The sequence below is a fragment of the Bombina bombina genome, chromosome 1 (genome assembly GCF_027579735.1).
Source record: "Bombina bombina isolate aBomBom1 chromosome 1, aBomBom1.pri, whole genome shotgun sequence".
Classification (NCBI taxonomy): Eukaryota; Metazoa; Chordata; class Amphibia; order Anura; family Bombinatoridae; genus Bombina; species Bombina bombina.
This window is the reverse complement of record NC_069499.1, coordinates 1,555,374,352-1,555,396,270: the sequence shown is the minus strand read 5'-3', so window position 1 is coordinate 1,555,396,270 and position 21,919 is coordinate 1,555,374,352. Positions and strand designations below refer to the sequence as shown.

At 38.4% G+C, this 21,919-nt stretch overlaps 1 protein-coding gene across 5 annotated transcripts in view; it reads right to left on the bottom strand.

The window, feature by feature from the left end:
* The window catches only part of PRPSAP1 (phosphoribosyl pyrophosphate synthetase associated protein 1), a 274,592-nt gene that overhangs the window by 251,024 nt on the left and 1,649 nt on the right, over positions 1-21,919 (bottom strand). For 2 of the 5 annotated variants that reach the window (XM_053709298.1, XM_053709316.1), the window contains exon 2: positions 9,860-10,033. In XM_053709298.1, coding sequence (XP_053565273.1) covers positions 9,860-10,033 — 174 coding nt within the window. Of the gene's footprint in view, positions 1-9,859; positions 10,057-21,919 lie in introns of all 5 variants that reach the window. The other 3 variants (XM_053709311.1, XM_053709304.1, XM_053709322.1) reach the window with 3 other exon arrangements.

The window sequence follows — 21,919 nt, the reverse complement described above, 5'->3', positions numbered from 1 at the left end:
CATACAAACTTTATCCTCCAGAACAAGCCCGTTCTACTGTGTCCTATTAAACACTGTAAGAAAGGATGGGCGACTGCACACATTACTTGCCTAATATTTCTATTAATTCTGCATTACACCCAAGTTAGCCATATTAAAGAGTTGTAAAAAAACAATCATCCTTAAATGTGCTCACAGATACAAATGTTTTCTGGTGCATAGTTCTATGTACAAATGTATAAACCCATTCTATAATAAAAAATAATTCTGGTTAGATGGGACCACAGGACTGGGGTGGTGACTAGTTGGGAAAACAGAACAAGTCTAATAAGTACTTTGACGAGCTTGAAATAACTGTACGCCTCCCCCGCAGCCAAGATTAAACAAAGCTGTGACAGCAGGGGAGGGAGCAGCTGTGTCATCCCAAGGATACAGATGTTCAAGGACAAAAACGCCCGCCCCCTGCCTGTCAGAAAGACAATAAATGTCTTGTGGAGCCTTGAACTATAGCTGCAATAGCTGGAGAGATAGTGATTGGCAGATCTGTAAGTGCCCACATGACCATCTTCCCAAAGCCAGATCCCTCTCTTGATGGAAAGCAAAGAGCTTATACAGAGGAAAACATCTTTAACCCCAGGTTTTCTGCCACCCATACTCTCTTTTTTCTAATTGTCACTACCTACTCTGTTTTCTCTTGTAATTTATCGACACATCTAACAGTTGCTAAGACCTGGGGCTTAAGGCCAGTGCAAGACTGAACAGAAAGGGGTAAAGTTATTACGAGGCAGCTATACAATAAAACGCTCTTGGTTCCCTTCTTTAGTAAATGGGCTCAACGGGTTAAAGGGAGGTGAAGACTAAAGAAAAGAAAAAAAAAAAAGAAGATCTCACAAATAGCACTCTTGTCCAATATTACTAATTTTAATCACCAGAGGCTATATAGGACCTACTAAAAGGTGAACAATAAAGGCACTTTCAACTATCCGGACAATTTACATAATCAGTAGAACAGAAAAGTAATACTATATTCTGTACATTACAATACACCCGTGAACATATGTTAAAAATTATGCAAATACCAGGACTGAAAATAAAGGACAGCGATCCTACTCTATGATAAGAGTATATTTGGGGACAATATACTTAGCTCCAAAGTGTATGCTCTCTGTGTAGCAACAGATAGAGATAGATATAGATATAGACACACATATACACACTCCTTTACGGTTATCTTGCTTGTAGATAGTCGCTACTTGATAGACTTCCTCCGTAGATAAGGGATAGCAATACTGCCAGTTGATATAGTTCCAAGGTAAGTCCTAGGGGAGTGAGCTACAATCTCTTAAGCAGCCGGCAACTGTCAGAAAACAGCCAATCCTAGCCGCTGAGATATCGGTTCCTAATACCGATGCCTGTTCCCTCAGCGGACCCACCTAAAGCAACTCTCACAGACAGCTGAACAATGAGTAATCAAATGCTTGCTTCGGATATTAAAAAGGAGTATGCGGCTTAAACTCAATGTTGACTGCCAAAAGGGTAAGGAAGCCCTATTAGACACAACAAATTAAAAAGACAATATAATCCTTGCTTTCTCCCTTACCGGGCTATGCATTAATATATACCAACAGTCAGCTGTCGTCCACAATTGCAGTTCATGAAGTAGAAAAAAAAAAAACTTGCCTATGTACGTTTCACCTGGGTACAGGCTTCTTCCGGGCTTTGTGTGTGGTGCTTGTGACTGCTCCCTTTTTAAAGAGCTAGCAAGACGTTGTCCTCCGGAAACAATGCCAGTGAATATTTGTTCCCATATAGAAGGAGAAAGTGAAAGTAAATCCTAGCATTTACAAACGCTAGGATTTACTAATGAAACAAATAAAGGGCACTTTCATTCATGACGTATAAGATACTTCATGTAGAAAGCTCCTTTATTTGACTCAATAGATCGCCACTCTTAACTCCTACAGCAGAGCACGGCTAAAAAAAATTTTGGGCTCAGAGGTGCAGTTTTCACCTCTTAGCCAATAGCAGTGCGGTAAATCCTGCTCCCATGGGCGCCAAGCCGGATTTACCGCATGGCTATTGGCTAAGAGGTGAAAACGTCACCTCTTAGCCCAAACATTTTTTAGCCGTGCGTTGCTGTAGCAGCTAAAAACAGTGATCGATTGAATCAAATAAAGGAGCTTTCTACATGAAGTATCTTATACGTCATGAATGAAAGTGCCCTTTATTTGTTTCATTAGTAAATCCTAGCGTTTGTAAATGCTAGGATTTACTTTCACTTTAATATTTCCCTTACTCCCCTTTTAATCATATAGATGCATTTAGGGAATAAGATACAGAATATTTACAATGTTAAAGCACAAAAAGCTACTGCAGCAACTTACTAATAAATATAGATCAGGAGGATTTATTACATTTTATTAATCTGCATGTAAAGCAAATTGTAGTTGCCCCCTATACTATGTTGGCAAAACTACCAGTTCCCTACGTGAAAGAGTTCTTGAACACCTCAGAGACATTAAGAATGAAGACACAGACTGCAGTATTGCAAGACACTTTAAATTGGAACATAATTCTAAAATACATGATTTCAAGGCGATTGTCATAGATAAAGTCAATTTAGGTATAAGAGGTGGGAATTTGGATAGGATTTTACTCCAACATGAGAGTAAATGGATGTTCAATTTAGATACTTTAACACCAAATAGCCTGAATGAAGAATTACATTTTGGCAATTTTTTGTAAAATAAAAGAAATTGAAATGTTTTTGCAATGTCTCTATTACAAGTTATATTGTGGTATAAGGTATTGCTAACTAAATTAACCTGTACTTCTGTCATAATAAGGTAATAATAACACGGATCCTATTCCCTATCTAACCTTTAGGCTAACATTAACTTAATAAGCATTGCTTTAACTGCAGATGAATAAAATGTAATAAATCCTTCTGATCTATATTTATTAGTAAGTTGCTGCAGTAGCTTTTTTGTGCTTTAACATTGTAAATATTATGTATCTTATTCCCTGAATGCATCTATATGATTATAAGCAGAGTAAGGGATAGATATATATATATATATATATATATATATATATATATATATATATATATATATATATATATATATATATATATATATATATATATATATATGTCCCCTTCTATATGGGAACGAATATTCACTGGCATTGTTTCTGGAGGACAACGACTTGCTAGCTCTTTAAAAAGGAAGCAGTCACAAGCACCACACACAAAGCCCGGAAGAAGCCTGTACCCAGGTGAAACGTACGTAGGCAAGTTTTTTCTACACCGTGAACTGAAATTGTGGACGACAGCTGACTGTTGGTATATATCAATGCATAGCCCGGTAAGGGAGAAAGCAAAGGTTATATTGTCTTTAATTTGTGTTTAAAGTGAAGGTTAAGTTAGAGCCTTCATATTTCATTGTTACACTTCTATGCATATTAAATATCTAGTCGCTATATTAATTTTTTGCAATTACTTTTTATTTTTATTATTTTATAATGTCTTTTTTGCTTACCGTTCCCTTCTATTCTCCTCCCATTAGTTATTTCCTGGTTTTTGATCCAGTGACGTATAGAGCGGTCCCACCCGCTCTATACGTGTATAGTAGGCTCGTGCACAGTGACTATCCAAAACTGCGCATTCGCAGCTTTCTCCGACTCCCATCAATGCGCATGTGTTAAACAAGTCCATTGCCGATTTCAGAGCATGCGTCATTCGTCCGCAACTTAGTATTGAATGAATAACAATATCCATTCAATACTATGTTTGAACAGACAGAAATTAGCTGTGTTTTTTCATTATTTATAATTTGTCGTGATCAAAGTGTGACGTTTCTTGCACAAATGAAGTAACAAGATCTAGTGTGGGATAAATCAGATAATGCCATTAAAGAAGCCGATTGTATACTGTTGCAGCTTGTCGTGGAACTGCTGTTACCTAACAGTGCATAAATAATATTTGCAGTGCGCATGCGCGAAATGGGGTCGCGCTCACTTTGCCGATGTAAACAGAGAATACTGACGCATGCGCATATTGTCACAGTAACTGCTGACGTCAATTGACGGCCGCCTAACGGCCAAAAAGTCAATTGGCTAGCGAAACAACGTGATCATACTTTAACAAAAACAAAAAAATAACAGGGTTGATTTACTGATAGCGAAATTACAAAGAAACAATTGATATATCTAAGGAACGATGTAGAAGTAAAAGTATTGATGAATGAAACTGACATTTATTTTTTGAGATACACACAAAATTTCATTAGTAACGATCAAAGTTAACCTTCACTTTAATAGGGCTTCCTTACCCTTTTGGCAGTCAACATTGAGTTTAAACCGCATAATCATTTTAATACCTGGAGCAAGCATTTGATTACTCATTGTTCAGCCGTCTGTGAGAGTTGCTTTAGGTGGGTCCGCTGAGGGAGCAGGCATCGGTATTAGGAACCGATATCTCTGTGGCTAGGATTGGCTGTTTTCTGACAGTTACCGGCTACTTAAGAGATTGTAGCTCACTCCCCTAGGACTAACCTTGGAACTATATCGACTGGCAGTATTGCTATCCCTTATCTACGGAGGAAGTCTACTATCAAGTAACGACTATCTACAAGCAAGATAACCGTGAAGGATGACATATATACGGACTGCTGCTTATTCATATCCATTATTAGCAGCAACACAGAGAGCATACCCTGTACTTTGGAGCTAAGTATATTGTCCCCAAATATACTCTTATCATAGAGTAGGATCGCTGTCCTTTATTGTCAGTCCTGATATTTGCATAATTTTTAACATATGTTCACGGGTGTATTGTAATGTACAGAATATAGTATTACTTTTCTGTTCTACTGATTATGTAAATTATCCTGATAGTTGAAAGTGCCTTTATTGTTCACCTTTTAGGAGTGGTAATATTGGACACGAGTGCTATTTGTGAGATCTTTTTTTTTTTTCTTTATTAGTTTTTCTAATTATCTACTTTGATCTCAGCACCGGTAATTTTTACATTTTGTCCTAACCTTTTATTATCCTGAGCTGAAGTAATTTTTTATATTAAAGGGAGGTGAAGCCCACATTTTTTATTTAAAATTGTATGCTTTATTTGAATCATTAAACAACTTTCCAATTTTACTTGTTAGCAAACATGCTTCATTCATTTGGAATCCTTTGTTGAAGAAGCAGCAATGCATTACTGGGAGGTAACTGAACACAATGGGTGAGCCAATGACACGAGGCATGTATGCGCAGCCACTAATCAACAGCTAGCTCCCAGTAGTGCATTGCTGCTCATGAGGTTTACCAACAAAGGATACAAAAAGAATGAAACAAATTAGATAACAAGTAAATTGGAAAGTTTTTTAAAATTGCATGTGCTGTTTAAATCATGAAAATTTAATTTTGACTTTACTGTCCATTTAAAGGGACCTTAAACACTCATGCACCGCCTTAAATTACTGGTGTTGCTATTTTGGAATTAGGTTATACTGCAGGTATCTGAAGGAGAGTTGCTGCCCAAGTGCAAACACGTCAGCACTGGAATGTATTAAAAGTTAGATTTCAATAAATCAAATAACTATAGGGAGGTGGGGAATAAGATCAATACTCCGATTATAGAATATATTTAGTGTTGGGGGGCGTGGCTAGGCAGCGACCATGAAAGGTCGCAATATCTGTTGCTCCTAAAGGGATCTGCTCAATCTGCCGATTAACGCAGTGAATCTGCAATATCTAATAACATCCACCCCATCTTTGACTAGATAGAGGAGAGCAGCATTGATTTATACTAAATTTAGAGAAAATAATAAAATAACTACCTTAAAAAAGATATTTTAAAAATATTTTAAAACCTCTGGCGCTGCAAAAATTGCTGCTAAAATTGGAAAATAGAAAATTGGATGAATATGATATGACTTACTTAGTTTAAAAATCGATATTAAAATATTATCAGACAAACTTTGGTCTTAATGATAACTTATGAACGTTTGTTACATGTGCAAAAATATATTTTTATTAGACACAAGATAAATAAACAGATAAAAAATATAGCTGATCAGCTAGTACAATTAAAAATAAATAAGTGCAGTATCAATAAATAAAATAACATAAACCCAACAGAAATACACAATAAAACTTGATCCAAAGAAAGTCCATAGGCCTTCAAGGGTTAATATGGGTTTGATCCAGAGCGGAATGAATTCAGAAACTCCTTCAACAGCTGAGATGTCGAATGCCAATTATAGCTGGAAGGGAGCTGAAATGACAATGAATCCAAATCAAAAGAACAGCAGAGAACCAAAATTAAGGTGTTCAATTTTACTTACACCGTGTTTTGGTCTCTGCAGCAGCGGTCAAACACTGAAAGGATAACAGTGGAAGCGGGTGTTTCTCACAGTATCGAAGCCGGTCTGTAATGACTACGTCACGTAACGGCTTACACCGTGTTTTGGTCTCTGCAGCAGCGGTCAAACACTGAAAGGATAACAGTGGAAGCGGGTGTTTCTCTAATGTAGAAGCCGATGTCGGATAACTGCTCCACTCAGGGATTCTCACAGTATCGAAGCCGGTCTGTAATGACTACGTCACGTAATGTCAGAATGGGCAATAAACAGTTTCCACACTGCAGCAAGTCATGTCTACACAGTGTGCTGCAGAGACCAAAACACGGTGTAAGCCGTTACGTGACGTAGTCATTACAGACCGGCTTCGATACTGTGAGAAACACCCGCTTCCACTGTTATCCTTTCAGTGTTTGACCGCTGCTGCAGAGACCAAAACACGGTGTAAGTAAAATTGAACACCTTAATTTTGGTTCTCTGCTGTTCTTTTGATTTGGATTCATTGTCATTTCAGCTCCCTTCCAGCTATAATTGGCATTCGACATCTCAGCTGTTGAAGGAGTTTCTGAATTCATTCCGCTCTGGATCAAACCCATATTAACCCTTGAAGGCCTATGGACTTTCTTTGGACCAAGTTTTATTGTGTATTTCTGTTGGGTTTATGTTATTTTATTTATTGATACTGCACTTTTTTATTTTTAATTGTACTAGCTGATCAGCTATATTTTTTATCTGTTTATTTATCTTGTGTCTAATAAAAATATATTTTTGCACATGTAACAAACGTTCATAAGTTATCATTAAGACCAAAGTTTGTCTGATAATATTTTAATATCGATTTTTAAACTAAGTAAGTCATATCATATTCATCCAATTTTCTATTTTCCAATTTTAGCAGCAATTTTTGCAGCGCCAGAGGTTTTAAAATATCTTATCTTTTTTAAGGTAGTTATTTTATTATTTTCTCTATTTTATTTGTGGAGACAGGGGTTCTCCATTACCTACTGGCATATTGGTATTTTAGAAAATCCTGCGCAGGGTTACACACAATTTTATCTAACCTTTTATACTAAATTTGCAGAGCTTATGATCTATAGGACCCAGATCTGGCCCGTTGAGTTCCTAGGCAACGGCCTTATAGCAGGATTTCGGGCCCCCCCCAGTAAGCTGTGGTATAGCAGTCCGTAGTTGAATGTCCACTATCCTAAAAAAAAGGAACCATCTTCCAGGATACCTCCTCTACATGTAGGTGTGTTTGGGAAACGGAGCCGCACAAGAATTGTTTAAAAAGGGGTAAAAACTGGGAAAAAATAAAGGCCCTAAACAAGTGGAAACCTGATATGACGCAGCTCATAAGTGATCATTACCGGAGCTTGGAGGTTGAACTATGCAGACTTTTCCCGAGACCCGCTGTTGCCCCCCCGAGTGAGAGTGAAAGGGAAACCATACCTGTCAGGTTGGACTTGTTGAACGAGGGGACAGCCAACTCCCACAGACAGATAGACACCCAGCGGCAGGGCCGGCCTGATGGTGGGCAGTCACTTAAACCTGAGCTGCTGATCGGAGCCGCACATGGGATGCAGACTGAGGCGTTTTGTACACTCACAGAGGAGAACATACTCTCAAATATCGCCCGACTAATAAGGGAGGAGGATGCTACATTATTTGACAACCCCAGTCCTGTTACCTCCTAACCTTCTGCCCATAGGACCGGGGCTGGAGGGGAAACTAGCAGAAAACTCCTAACTACCCAAGGAAATTGGGGCCATGCTGCAGCGAGACACTCACAAGTAATAAACACACAGAGTGTATGCTCCTCTTATCCAGGACTCTACATCACAACGAGCCCTTTACAAGATGTTGAGAAACAGAGATGGGCCCGCTTTAAATATACAGTATTTAAAAACCCCAGCCTGTTACCTCCTAACCATCCGCCCATAACTGTGACCGGAGCTGGTGAGGATGCTGAGAGCCCGCTTCAAATCTACATTATTTAACAACCCCAGCCTGTTACCTCCTAATCGTCCGTCCATAACTGTGATCGGAGCTGGGGGGGAACTGAACAGAAAAAAACCTAACTTTCCAAACAATTTGGGGCCACACTGCTGCAGGACGCTCACAAGCAATAAACACATGGAGTGTATGCTCCTTTTACTCAGGACTCCACAACAAAAAGAGCCCTCTACAAGATGATCGGCATGGAATAGGCTAGGGGGTACCGAAGCCCTGTAAATGAGACTCATTCTCCAGTCTGTTAAGCTGGACATAACCTGGGGAGTATCCCTAATACTTTTGCAGGATGTCGCTATTAGATCAGGTCTGGGTGCATGATAAAGATTTGTTATACACAAGCTAATTTTGCTGTGGAGTTATGACTGTTTCATATGTATTGTTCAATTGTCTCACTTAACTCTTTGGCTCCAGCGCATCATTTGCATTTATTGGCTGCAGTGGGTTTAAAGTTTTAGGTAAGCTGTTCTTTTGTTATTTATGTTGCATATGATACCTATTTATCGTCTAACTCAGGCTAGGTCTGTTTTACAGAAATATCCTACTACTGATCTAAACCCTATAAAAACAGAAAATAGAGATTCTTTCCTAGAGATCCATAAGTGGTCTCCATATCTTCAGAAGTTGATCCTTGATCATGTTTAAGATTTTATAAAGGGGCCCAAGAGTGGCCTTTTAGGTTATTTTGAAGGTTTCTTGGCACTAACTTTGTTATCTAATTTGTGTCTGTATTGGCATATACCCACACTTTATTTAAATAATCTAACAACTGTTAGTTGAATATGTGGAAATCATTTGTCTGTAAAACCTTTGACATGTTTACATTGTTTGCCTTTTGATTAATCTCAATAAAAAAAAATATATATATATATATATATATATATATATATATATATATATATAGTTATATATATAGTGTTTAATGTACCACTGTATAGTAACGTCCCATTTCACACTGAACTTAAAAGCATACCACGTCTGGCGTAGCTTTATCCCTTATTTATATTACTAATTGTATAGTGACACAAATTTCTGTAGATCTAGCCTTTGTCACACACTGTTACCTGGTCCCAACCAAATCTGGAAGACAACATGCCCCTGTTTTCCAGATACCATATCTATATTGGATCTCTTATCTATCTAGTGTACCGGCTTTCTATTATAAGCTTCATTTTTCCTCTCAACTTATAACCTTGGGAAATACAATCTCTCCTGGTTAGGAGAACCAATGCTTAACCTTTTCTATCAAACCCCACTAATGCATCTACCCTTCACTCCCTCAACTACCTTATAGTACGCCTTCGGTCATTACCCTTACAAAGTGATCATGATCTGTGTATATGGCACTACTATTTCACTATCCAACATATATTTTTATTAAAAGGACAATGTAACTAAGCATTTTCTATCATGCCTAGGAAAGGCCAGCACTTTAAATATTAAAATAGGTTAAAAAAAAAATTAAGGTTAGGTAAAAACTCAATCAAAACTCATTTCCATCAACTTACTCTGTGATCCTCTTGGCCAGTTCCACGCACGCCGCACTGGAGTTCGCAGAAAACACACGGTAACCACTTCGGCCGGAGTTCATGGTACAGGGACCATCTAGCCACTTGGGGGGCCGGGAGTAAGAGAAAACAGACTTGTGAGGCATTGGCATCCGTCTTGGCATGACGAGAACCCTGAAATACACTGACGTGGCTCCCTGATCAGCAAAGACAATCAGGGTCACCCCCAAAACACAGAGTAAACAAACAGACCCACACTGGGATATGTAACAAAAGGGAGTAGAGCGATAAACAGTAGAGAAAGTGAAAGGTCTATTGTGGCATGTGCTATTTTATTACAGAGAAAGCTCACAAGACAATGGACTTTTTGGGCTTGTGTCAATGTTAATCTTTCATTTATAAAGTAACAACATTTTATGCAACGGTACATAGAGATAACTACTAATAAAAGACAGTAATATGTGTCAAACTAACGCATCAGCTGGCTGAGAATTATGGGAAATGTAGTTCTGAAACCCTGTTAAGCATTCCTGTGTAGCATATGAGGTTATCTTGTTACAGTGCACACCTGAGCATCTGCATTAACTCCGCCCCTAACTCTGAGGTTGTACCATAAGGTTCAGCTGCACTTTTGCAGCATTTTGAGTATAGTACCAGTATAGTGAAGGTGGGGACAGTTCACTCTTGGGACACTTTGTAGATGTGTAGTTAGTGGAAGAAAATTTATAAGTTTGATTTTACAAACTAATGGTGTTTAGTAATACAACAGAAAGTTGTTTAAAATTGCATGTCCTATCTGAATCAATCATGAAAGTTTAATTTTGACTACTGTCCCTTTAACATAAAAGCTTTTTTTTTTTCATGCAGTTTTAAACAACTTACTAATTTACTTCTATTAAATTGTCTTCATGCTCTGATATCTTTTGTTGAAAAGCAGGGACTTAAAAAGGTATAAGAAACTCAAAAAAATGATTTTGTGATTGCGCATACAATTTTGAAAACATTTCCTTTTTACTTTTAGCATCAAATTTGCTTGGTTCCTGTGGTACTCTTTGTTGAAGAGATACCTAGGTAGGTGTTTAAAGCACTATATGGCAGTAAATAGTGCTAGAAATTTTTTGGTTTCAGGATCATTATATGGCAGCAGTTTTAGAAAAATTGTATCCGTTTGCAAGAGCACAAGGTGAAAGCACTCTTTCCTGTCATGTGGTGCTACAGACATCTATCTAGGTATTTCTTCCACAAAGAAAACCATAAAAACAAAGCAAATTTGATAATAGAAGTAAAAATTGGAAACTTTTTAAAATTGTGTGCTCTGTATGAATCACAAAAGATCATTTCTGGGTTTCAAATTTAAAAGGAACATTGAAGTCACCAGTAACATTTTATCAGTGCATGCACGCACCGGGCCGATTTGTACCTATGCTCTGTGTACAGTGCATATACACCAATTAGTGCCAACGCTTGTTTTACAGGCATGTGTTTAATGCCCCAAGGACACTCTTGTTATGTCCCTTTAAAAGCAGCCAGTAGCAACACAGACTCAGAAGTCAAAACACACAGCTAATGAAGTGATTACGTGATGAAAACACTCACTCCCCAAGAAGCTTAAAACGTTTAAACTGTGTTTGGAATAGCAAGGAGCCAGATACAGGACTCTGGTTAGAGATAGATGTTAAATGGCAAAACTAAAGGAGCAGAAGTAAAATTGTAGGAACCACAGCTCTCAGGATCTAAATCTTCTTGTCTAATCACAAAATCACAGAAAAAGAGGAGCAGGTTGTCTGTTGTTCCCCAAACAAACTGAAAGGGATAATACAAAAGCGCCAACTGCAACCAGCAACAGAATCCCCTAGAAGGGACAAAAATCAGACCAGGAATGGCCCAAACTGACCACGAAAAGAATGGTTCGTATTGTTTTATTCAAAACAGATTATTTCTCTGCGGTATCAGTTTAAAGGGACATAAAACAAAAATGTTTCCTTGCTCGATTCAGAGAGAACATATTACTATTATTATTATTTATTTATAAAGCGCCAACAGATTCCGCAGCGCTGTTCATAGGTAACAAAGATAAAAAGGACAGTACAATATGAGACACCAGACAAAATTTAACAATCAAATACAGGAGGAATTGGGAGCCCTGTTCCCGTGGGAACTTACAATCTAAATGGGTAACATACAATTTTACACAACTTTCCAATGTACTTCTATTATTATTTTGTCTTTTTTTTTCTTGTTATCCTTTGTTGAAACGCAGGAATGTTAGTTCAGGAGTGTGCACGTGTCTGCAGAATGTAGTGCTCCAGACATGTGCACGCTACTTATCTTCAACAAAGAATAACATGAGAACAAAGCAACTTTTATAATAGAAGTAAATTAGAAACTTTTTTTAAATTGCATTGTTTATCTGAATCATGAAAGGAACATTTTGGGTCACGAAACCCGAACTTTTTCTTTTCTTGATTCTAGCTAACTTCATTCTCCTGGTATTCTTTGTTGAAGGAGCAGCAATGCACTACTGGGAGCTAGCTGAATACATCTGGTGATCCAATGACGAAGCATATATGTGCAGCCACCAATTAGCAGCTATCTCCCAGTAGTCACTGCTGCTCCTGAGCCTACCTACGTATGCCCAACAACAAAGGAAAACAAGATATTGAAGCAAATTAGATAAGAGAAGTGAATTAGAAAGTTGTGTAACATTGAATGCTCTATCAACCATGAAAGTTTCATTTTGACTTTACTGTCCTTTTACTGAGGGTCTGCAAGCATAGCTGCTCTCACATGAACAGGGGTATGCTCTTGTTTCGCTACGTTGTCTACAGTCAATATAGCCGGTGAGGTAGCTCAGCTGGTAAATTGCCCTTACTACAAAAGCCTGTTCAAAGATCCAAAGGTCACAGGTTCAAATCCCGGCAGGGTCGACTCAGCCCTTCATGCTTCTGAGGTCAATAAAATGAGTACCATTAAATTAGGTGATAACAACAACTATTACTATTCAGCTGCCGATTTGATTCATGCGGAGAAAGGCGCTTTATAAATACTAGTTATTATAATATCTTATTAAAGGGATAGAAAGGTCACAGGTTCAAATCCCAGCAGGGCCGACTCAGCCCTTCATGCTTCCGAGGTTGATAAAATGAGTACCATTAAATTAGGTGATAACAACAACTATTACTATTCAGCTGCCGATTTGATTCATGCGGAGAAAGGCGCTATATAAATACTAGTTATTATAATATCTTATTAAAGGGATCGAAAGGTCAAAACTGAAATGTGAATAAATGCATTTAAGTTGCAAATAGAAGCCATTTTGCAATATACTTCCATTAGCAAAAATGCATCTAGTAAACGTTATTGGTGTTTTTCTACAGCATACGCACATATCCTGTGAGGGCCTGTGCACTAGTATTTAAGGGCAGAGAGCTGGTAATGATGTGCTTCTGTGAAGACGTAATGTGCCATAGAAGCCACCACTCACTCTCTGAAGAATTCTATTCTAACGTCTAATGGACGTTTATTGCAAAATTGCTTCTATTTCATAATGAAAAGGTCCCATGCACTTTCAAGTTAGACTTTTCAATCCCTTTAACAACATAAAAACCAGGTTGCATATATTTTTATTTAATTTTTAAAACAAAATTGAGCATTTATAATATATTAGGTGATGCTAATGTAAAACTACAGATATACCGGGAAAGTTACTGCACACGGCTGTCAGGACTATTAGCTGCAATAGCACCGGGTTTGTGTAACAAGCTGAGAATGCCAGAGAAGTATGATAGACAAGCGACTGGTCATAGAAGCTGTTATTCACCGATACCCTGAATTCTATCCTAAAAACCAGGCTGCCCGTTACCGCTGTACAGCGCCGCTCCCACAAATTATCAATCACAGCCTGACCTTTAGTTCTCACAGCTATCCGACACTTTTATCTGATTTTCAGTTAGTGATACACTCAAACGTCACAAAATTTCCCTTTTCCTCTTTCTGACCATCATCTTCTCATAAAACACAAATTAGAGGAGAAATGCAGACAGCTTAGTGCAGGTGAAAAGTCTATAATTTATTGTAGACAAAGTATATACATCATATTTAATTCCATGTCATACCAACAAGAATGATCTGAGGCACACTTCCTCAGAGACTGTGACTAACATCAGAAGCTATTTTATATAGGAAAGAGATTTAGCATTCAGCCAATAATCCCGTTTGTTAAATAGCAAATTAAGTTCACCTGTTTTTAACCTTTTATGGTGAACTTGTACCAATGAGTAAAGTGACATAAAACCCAATATTTTTCTTTCACGATACAGATAGACCATGCAACAATTGTAGCCACTAATCAGCAAGCGCTATCCAGGTGCTGAACCAAAAATGGGCTGGCTCCTAAGATTACATTCCTGCTGTTCAAATAAAGATACCAAGAGAACAAAGCAAAATTGATCATTGGAGTAAATTAGAAAGTTGCTGTTCTATCTGAATCTTGAAGGAACCATTTGGGTTTCATATCTCTAAACTTTCACGATTCAGATAAAGCATGCAGTTTTAATTGACTTTGCCATTTACTTCTATTATGACATTTTGCACACATTCTTTTTATATACACAAGTTCATAGGGTTAATGTATACTAGTTTGTGATTGGCTGATAGCTGTCACATGCTACAGTGGCCAGCATATGGGGGGGAATACATTTGTCAGAAAAAAAATCTGCTTATTTGAAATTCAGTGTTATTGCATTGTATTTTTATTATGCACTTGTTCATTATGTAGTTCTACTGTATTTAGTGGTCCTTTAAAACATGCACTAGTCACACCTATCCTCAAAGAACAAACAAAAAAACATTCCCTCCATCCAACTGCCGCCCTATTCCCTACTCCCCCCCCCCCCCCCCCCACAGCCTCTAAACTTCAGGAAAGGCTTGTACATACACTTATCACAGTACCTTACATTAAACACCCTCCTTGAACCACTGCAATCTGTATTTTGCCCCCAATACTCCACAGAGAGAGCTTTTGTTAAAGAGACACTGAAACTAAAAAAAAAAACAACAAAAAACAGGGCTATCTTATTTATTTTTTTTAATATACTTTCCAAGCCCACTCAATGAGTACCGTTGCTGGGTGTCCAAACCGGGCTGACAACCCAGGTTTGAATATGGCGGCAATTAGCCACAATGCGCATGCGCAGACTTGCGCAACGTCATTGAAGACGTCTACCCCTGGATAATATTGGCTTCAGAAAAAGAGAAGCAGATGCGTGAGCTCAAGGGACGCAATGCGCATGCGCAAGCCGACAATTAAATATTAATGATATGCAACTAGACGGCCGCCGATTGGAGGAAGCAATGAACGATTGCACAGCCCATATTAGTGGGTTGTCGTTCATTACGTCATGACTAAACATATAAAAACATTTTTTAAATATGTTAAACGGATTGTTCAACATTGAAAGTGCATTTTGTTAGTCTCATATTGAGAAATGTTGTTATATAATCCTTTAAGGTTTCAAATAATCTACTTACAGCAAAATCAAAATCGGACACTTCTCTAATAATAAGGGGTGGGCATTTGGTTTCTGTAGCATCTGCATTCAGAAGGTGGCGGCTGCTCGTGCCATTCGGCTGTTTTTTAAGCCGCATTTATTCTTGTGAAAGTACAACACACAACATCTGGATTTACACAGATCTTCGTGTTGCACTTTCACGAGAATAAACACGGCTCCAAAAAGAGCCGAACACCACGAGTGACCGCCTTCTTCAATATTCAGATACAGAAGCATCCAAATGCCCACCCCTACTGTTCCTTCTCGGTCTGTCTGTAGCCTTTGATACTGCTGACCACCCACTCTTGCTCTAAACCATCCACTCCTTCGGCATTTGCGACAAAGCCCTCACGTGGTTCTCTTCCTACCCGTCTAACTAGACCTTTAGTGTAGCTTTCTCTAGTGCATCCTCTGTCCCTTTATCACATTCTGGTCCTCTTCTCTTCTCAAATCGATAAGTCATCATCGGGTTCCTTAATAAAGTACCACGGGTTTCAATATAATTTTATGCTGCCGACTTCCAAATCTACCTCTCTACACCAGACCTATCCCCTTGTTTGCAAACTCGTGTCACTGTCTTTCCAATATTTCATCTTGGACGCCCTCTCACAACCTTAAACGGATTGTTCAACATTGAAAGTGCATTTTGTTAGTCTCATATTGAGAAATGTTGTTATATAATCCTTTAAGGTTTCAAATAATCTACTTACAGCAAAATCAAAATCGGACACTTCTCTAATAATAAGGGGTGGGCATTTGGTTTCTGTAGCATCTGCATTCAGAAGGTGGCGGCTGCTCGTGCCATTCGGCTGTTTTTTAAGCCGCATTTATTCTTGTGAAAGTACAACACACAACATATTCAGATACAGAAGCATCCAAATGCCCACCCCTACTGTTCCTTCTCGGTCTGTCTGTAGCCTTTGATACTGCTGACCACCCACTCTTGCTCTAAACCATCCACTCCTTCGGCATTTGCGACAAAGCCCTCACGTGGTTCTCTTCCTACCCGTCTAACTAGACCTTTAGTGTAGCTTTCTCTAGTGCATCCTCTATCCCTTTATCACATTCTGGTCCTCTTCTCTTCTCAAATCGATAAGTCATCATTAGGTTCCTTAATAAAGTCCCACGGGTTTCAATATAATTTTATGCTGCCGACATCCAAATCTACCTCTCTACACCAGACCTATCCCCTTGTTTGCAAACTCGTGTCACTGTCTTTCCAATATTTCATCTTGGACGCCCTCTCACAACCTTAAAGGGATAGAATGGTCAAAAATGAAGTGTGCATGTACTTCAATTTGAAACCTAAGCATTTTTGCAACATATTTCTATTAGCAAAAATTTCTAGTAAAAAAGTTTAGTTTTCTGCAGCGTATGCGCATATCCTGTGAATGACGTGCACCAGTATTCAAACACTACACCTTCTCAGAGTCAGCAGTGGCTTATGACACAAATTAAGTATTCAAAAGCAATACACAGCACTGCCAGAATTCTGAGAAGGTGTTGTGTTTGAATACTGGTGCACTGGCCTGCATAAAAAAAAAAAGATTTACTAGAAGCATTTTAGCTAATAGAAATATATTGCAAAAATATTTATATTTCAAATTGAAATGCACATTTCAATTTTGAACTTTCCATCCCTTTAAGCTAAATCTCTCCAAAACTGAGCTTCTTGTCACCCCCCCCCCCTTCTCCAACAATCTCTACCCTTGATTTTTTTTTATCACGGTCGAGATCATCATCATTACCCCCATATCCACATGCCAGATGACTAGGGGTCATACTTGATTCTGATCTTTCTTTCACTCATCAATTATTTGGCCAATCCCTGCAGTTTCCACAATTAAAAAAAAATATATATATATCCAAAATTTAACACTAGGGGGCGGGTTTATTAAGCCCCGTATTCACCTGTTTCCGCGCGAGCCTTCAGGCTCGCTGGAAACCGGAGTTAAGAAGCAGCAATCGGGTTGATCAACACCCCCTGCTAGCAGCCGATTGGCAGCGAATGTGCAGGGGGCGGCATTGCACAAGCATTTCTAGTGAGATGCTTGTGCAATGATAAATACCGACAGCGTATGCTGTCGGCATTTATTGATGTGCGGCGGACATTGATAATTCGGCCCCTAGGATTTTAGTCTACTCTCTCATTACTTCCTGCCTTGACTATTGCAACTTTATCCTCTCTGGTCTCCCTAGCATCTATCTCCTTTACAAAACATAATAAATGACTCTGCCAGGCTGATCTTCATTACACATCACTCTTCATCTGCCGCATTTCTCTACCAATCCTACACTTTAGCCTCCAGAATTAAACACAAAATCCTAACATTCAATGTCCTCAATAACACTGCTTCCCCCTATATCTCAGACCCTGTCTCCAGATACTCTCCCTCCCATCCCCTTCACTCTGCTAATGACCTCTTCTCATCTCCTCACATTACCGTCTACACGACTTCTCCAGAATGGCTCCTATTACGTGGCACACTATGCCAAACTCCACAAGAATCTCCCCTAGTTTAGAAAGTTTTAAGTGCACCTTAAAGGGACATTGTACACTAGATTTCATTAATTTGCATAAATGTTTTGTATATGATCCATTATATAGATCTGGGAGTGTTTTTTGTAAAAATTTATGTTTTGCTTTTTTTTTTTTTTTTTAATAACATTGTGCTGATTTTCAGACTCTTAATCAAGCCCCAAAGTTTTAGATGTATACTGATGTATACAGATTCCTGCGGCTCCTGTTTGTGTCAGATGTATACATGTGTTTACAGACTCTTGCTGGCACCCGTTTATGTTATCTGTCTTTTCATATACAGAGAAAGGGGGGGGAGCGGGGGAGTTTCTGCTCTTCTTGTTTTCCCAGCCCATTTCACTGGGTGTCCCAGCCTAACCTCATTAACAGAGCTAAACTGGGAACTTCTGAATAAGTTTTTAAAAGGTTTATAATGGATTTTAGATCAGCATCTATGCATATTCTTCTTTATAGAAGTGTCTATTACATGCAGTTATATGAAATTTGGTGTATACTGTCCCTTTAAAGACTGTTCAGGGGTGCACACAATAGACGCTAACCTTTTCTAACTTCAGTTCCTCTCCTCCTTGTCATCCCTTTGAACCTCCTAAGCTTGTAAGCCCACAAGACCAGCTGTTTTGTAGATCACTTTCATGAGCGCCGATCTACAACAGTGAAACTCTTGGCAGAGCCCTCTACACATGCTACCTTACAAACCATACCGATGTATATAGCGCTGCAGAACCGGTTGGCGCTCTACAAATAAGTTATTTTCTTCACTTACGTACTTCCCCAAATCCCTTGTGTGTGATAGTGCTGCTTTTATTTCTTTTTCAATCAGGAATTTCAATCTTAGATTTTGGTCTATTCAAATTGGCTAATGTCCACTGTAAGCAGCCAAAACAAAATAAAGCGCAGGAGCTAAGAAATATTGCTTCTGCCTCCCTTCATTTTTGATTACTATGCACATTAGGGTCCAAAAAAAATAATAAAGTGAATGGATGGCTGCTCTTTTTTGTTAGCTTTTAAGTTTAATAAGAATAATTGATAATAGGAGTAAATTAGAAACTTGCTGCTCTATCTGAATCATTAAAGGGACACTGTACCCAAAACAACCTGGGTTGTCCTTGCTGATTGGTGGATAAATTCATCCACCAATAAAAAAGTGCTGTCCAGAGTACTGAAACCAAAATAAAGCTTAGATGCCTTCTTTTTAAAAAAAAAAAAGATAGCAAGAGAACGAAGATAAATTAATAATAGGAGTAAATTAGAAAGTTGATAAAATTGCATGCTCTTTCAGAATTACAAATGAACAAATTTGGGTTCAGTGTCCCTTTAAAGTTTAGATTTGACTACACTATTCCTGATGTGTTATATTTTTACAGAGTTTACAAACAGTTGATAATCTTTTCCTTGGTTTGACAGACCTTATGGCAACGCTAATAAATCATTAGCAAGCAGTGTAGTTTGGTCTCGACAATCAGCAAACCGTCAATAAAACAGCATGTCAGAAGAATGACTAATATGATCAGTCCTGTTACTTATTCTCAAGTTTCATGACACTTCTAAAACTCTTCAGCTGAAAAGGAAAGCATCTTTTGAACAACAGATTGTAAAGGCAGACATTTGAAGATCTTACTTTGTGCTTCTTGCAAAACACCAAATTCAAATCCTCAAAATAAATAAATTAAAAACAGTATTTTTCAGAATTTTACATAAGCAACAAGCCCTGGAAGATGTTCACTAGTCTGTTCCACCATCAAATACTTCACTGGTTCCCAATATGCTTCAGAGTTTAAAGTGAATGTCAATTTTCAGCGATGAGTGCCCGGTTTTTAAAAATACTTTTAAAAACAGGGGCACTTTCACTGATGAAAGTTTACATTGCACCGGATTTGTAGAAATACTTAAATTTTTCTACTCAAAAGCCGGATCGCCGATCCCAGCCTCAGTTCCTCTGTACTGACGTCAAAAATTACAAAACCGGCTTCCTCCAATCATGGCTTCCCCCCAGAGCGTCCTTCTCGTGATGCCCGGCTGTGATTGGAGAAGCCGGTTTCGTCATTGCTGTGTTTGTACATAAGGAAGAAGGCGGGGGATCATTGATCCGGCTTTGCAGAAGTATAAGTTAAGCATTTCTACAAATCCGGTGCAATGTAAACTTTCATCAATGAAAGTGCCCCTGTTTTTAATAGGATTTTTAAAAACCGGGCACACATTCTTTAAAGTTTACATTCACTTTAACAGATTTGTCGACCCCTGGCTTAAACAAAAACAGTGGATTCCAAGGACATTTTCCATTGCTCTGTAGTGTTCCATCATATGCTTTATCTGTAAAGTCTCTTAAAGTGAAAATCAACCATAGCGTTTTTGAAACGCTAGGGTTGACTGTTGAAAAAAATAAAAGGGCACTTTCATTCATGAAGTAAGATATACTTCATGCAGAAAGTGCCTTTATCCGTTTCAACCGCTCGCCGTTCTTTGCTGCTACAGCACCCCACGGCAAAAAAATATTTTGCTAAGAGGTGACGTTTTCACCTCTTAGCCAATAGCCGTGCGGTAAATCCGGCTCCCATGGGCACCAAACCGGATTTACCGCAACGTCAACTCTTAGCAAAAAAAAATTTTTGGTCGTGGGCTGCTGTAGCAGCTAAGAACGGCGAACGGTTGAAACAAATAAAGGCACTTTCTGCATGAAGTATCATACTTCATGAATGAAAGTTTCAACAGTAAACCCTAGCCTTTCAAAAATGCTATGGTTGACTTTCACTTTAACCCCTTAAGGACCAGAGAAGTACCCTGTATGTCACTGGCCTTTTTTTGGGACTTGATTGTTTTATAGCACAGTCTTGCCACCAGCATTGAGACTGCTCTATTCCACAAATCCTGCTGGAGGGAGGGCATTAATAGCGTGTTCTTGCTAGACTTGTGCTATTATGTCCTGAAAAAACCCTTAACGACCAGTGACATACAGGGTACATTGTGGTCATTAAGGGGTTAAGTAGGAATACTTTATGTAATGATTTGTGTAAAAAAACAATTGTGTTCTATGGTTGGATTTAGCCCATATTAAGCTATAATGAACTAACATTAAAAATGTTCAGTTTATTTTTCAAGTTTATTGCTTAAATTATTATTATTAAATAAATAAATGTATGTTAAATTATGCAATTATGTTCTGCATTGTATAACAGAAAGTTATATTAGAAAGTATTACACATCCCACTACAGAGTACTTTATAATGTCCCCCCAGCTGCCAAAATTATCTGTGCGGAACACTGAAAAATACTTCTTGCTTTATGTAAAAAAGATGCTTTGTCCTACGCGCCATAGACTAAAATCTGTAACTTAGGTTTTCAAAATGTTGAAAATTCCCTAAGCCAGCTATGAGATTAGCAGGATACAGAAGGTGATTTTTGGCCTCTCTGGATAACATGATAAGTAAGAGACAAATTCCAGCAATATTTTACATGAAATTAATTGTTACATGGAATAATAAAACAAGTTATAGGGAGTGGAGTTATGCATGGTCAATAACATACCTAGCTAGGCAGAGAGGCAGCAATGCCCTACTGGGAACTAGCTGGTGTTTTGTGCCTACACATGTATGCCTCTTGTGATTGGCTAGGCCGCAGTAGTGCATTGCTACTCTGAAGTTGACTTTAACCCTTTACAGGGGTTAAAATAATTATATGCAAGCAACAGTGCTATAACATCCTGTAACACATAAGAACCGTTTCTTTATGGACTTACATCCCTTTACATCAGGGATGGAGAACCTTGGCCCTTCAGATGTTTCAGAATTACATTTCCCATGATGCTCAACTGGACTTCAGAGTGCCTAAGCATCATGGGTAATGTAGTTTTGTTCACCATTCCTGCTTTAATTGAAAGCAATAGTACATAATATGCAAATTTCAGTAATTCTTTGTGAGACAATTGCGCACACACAGCCCCACATATGCTAACATGGGAACTGCACAGAGAAATTA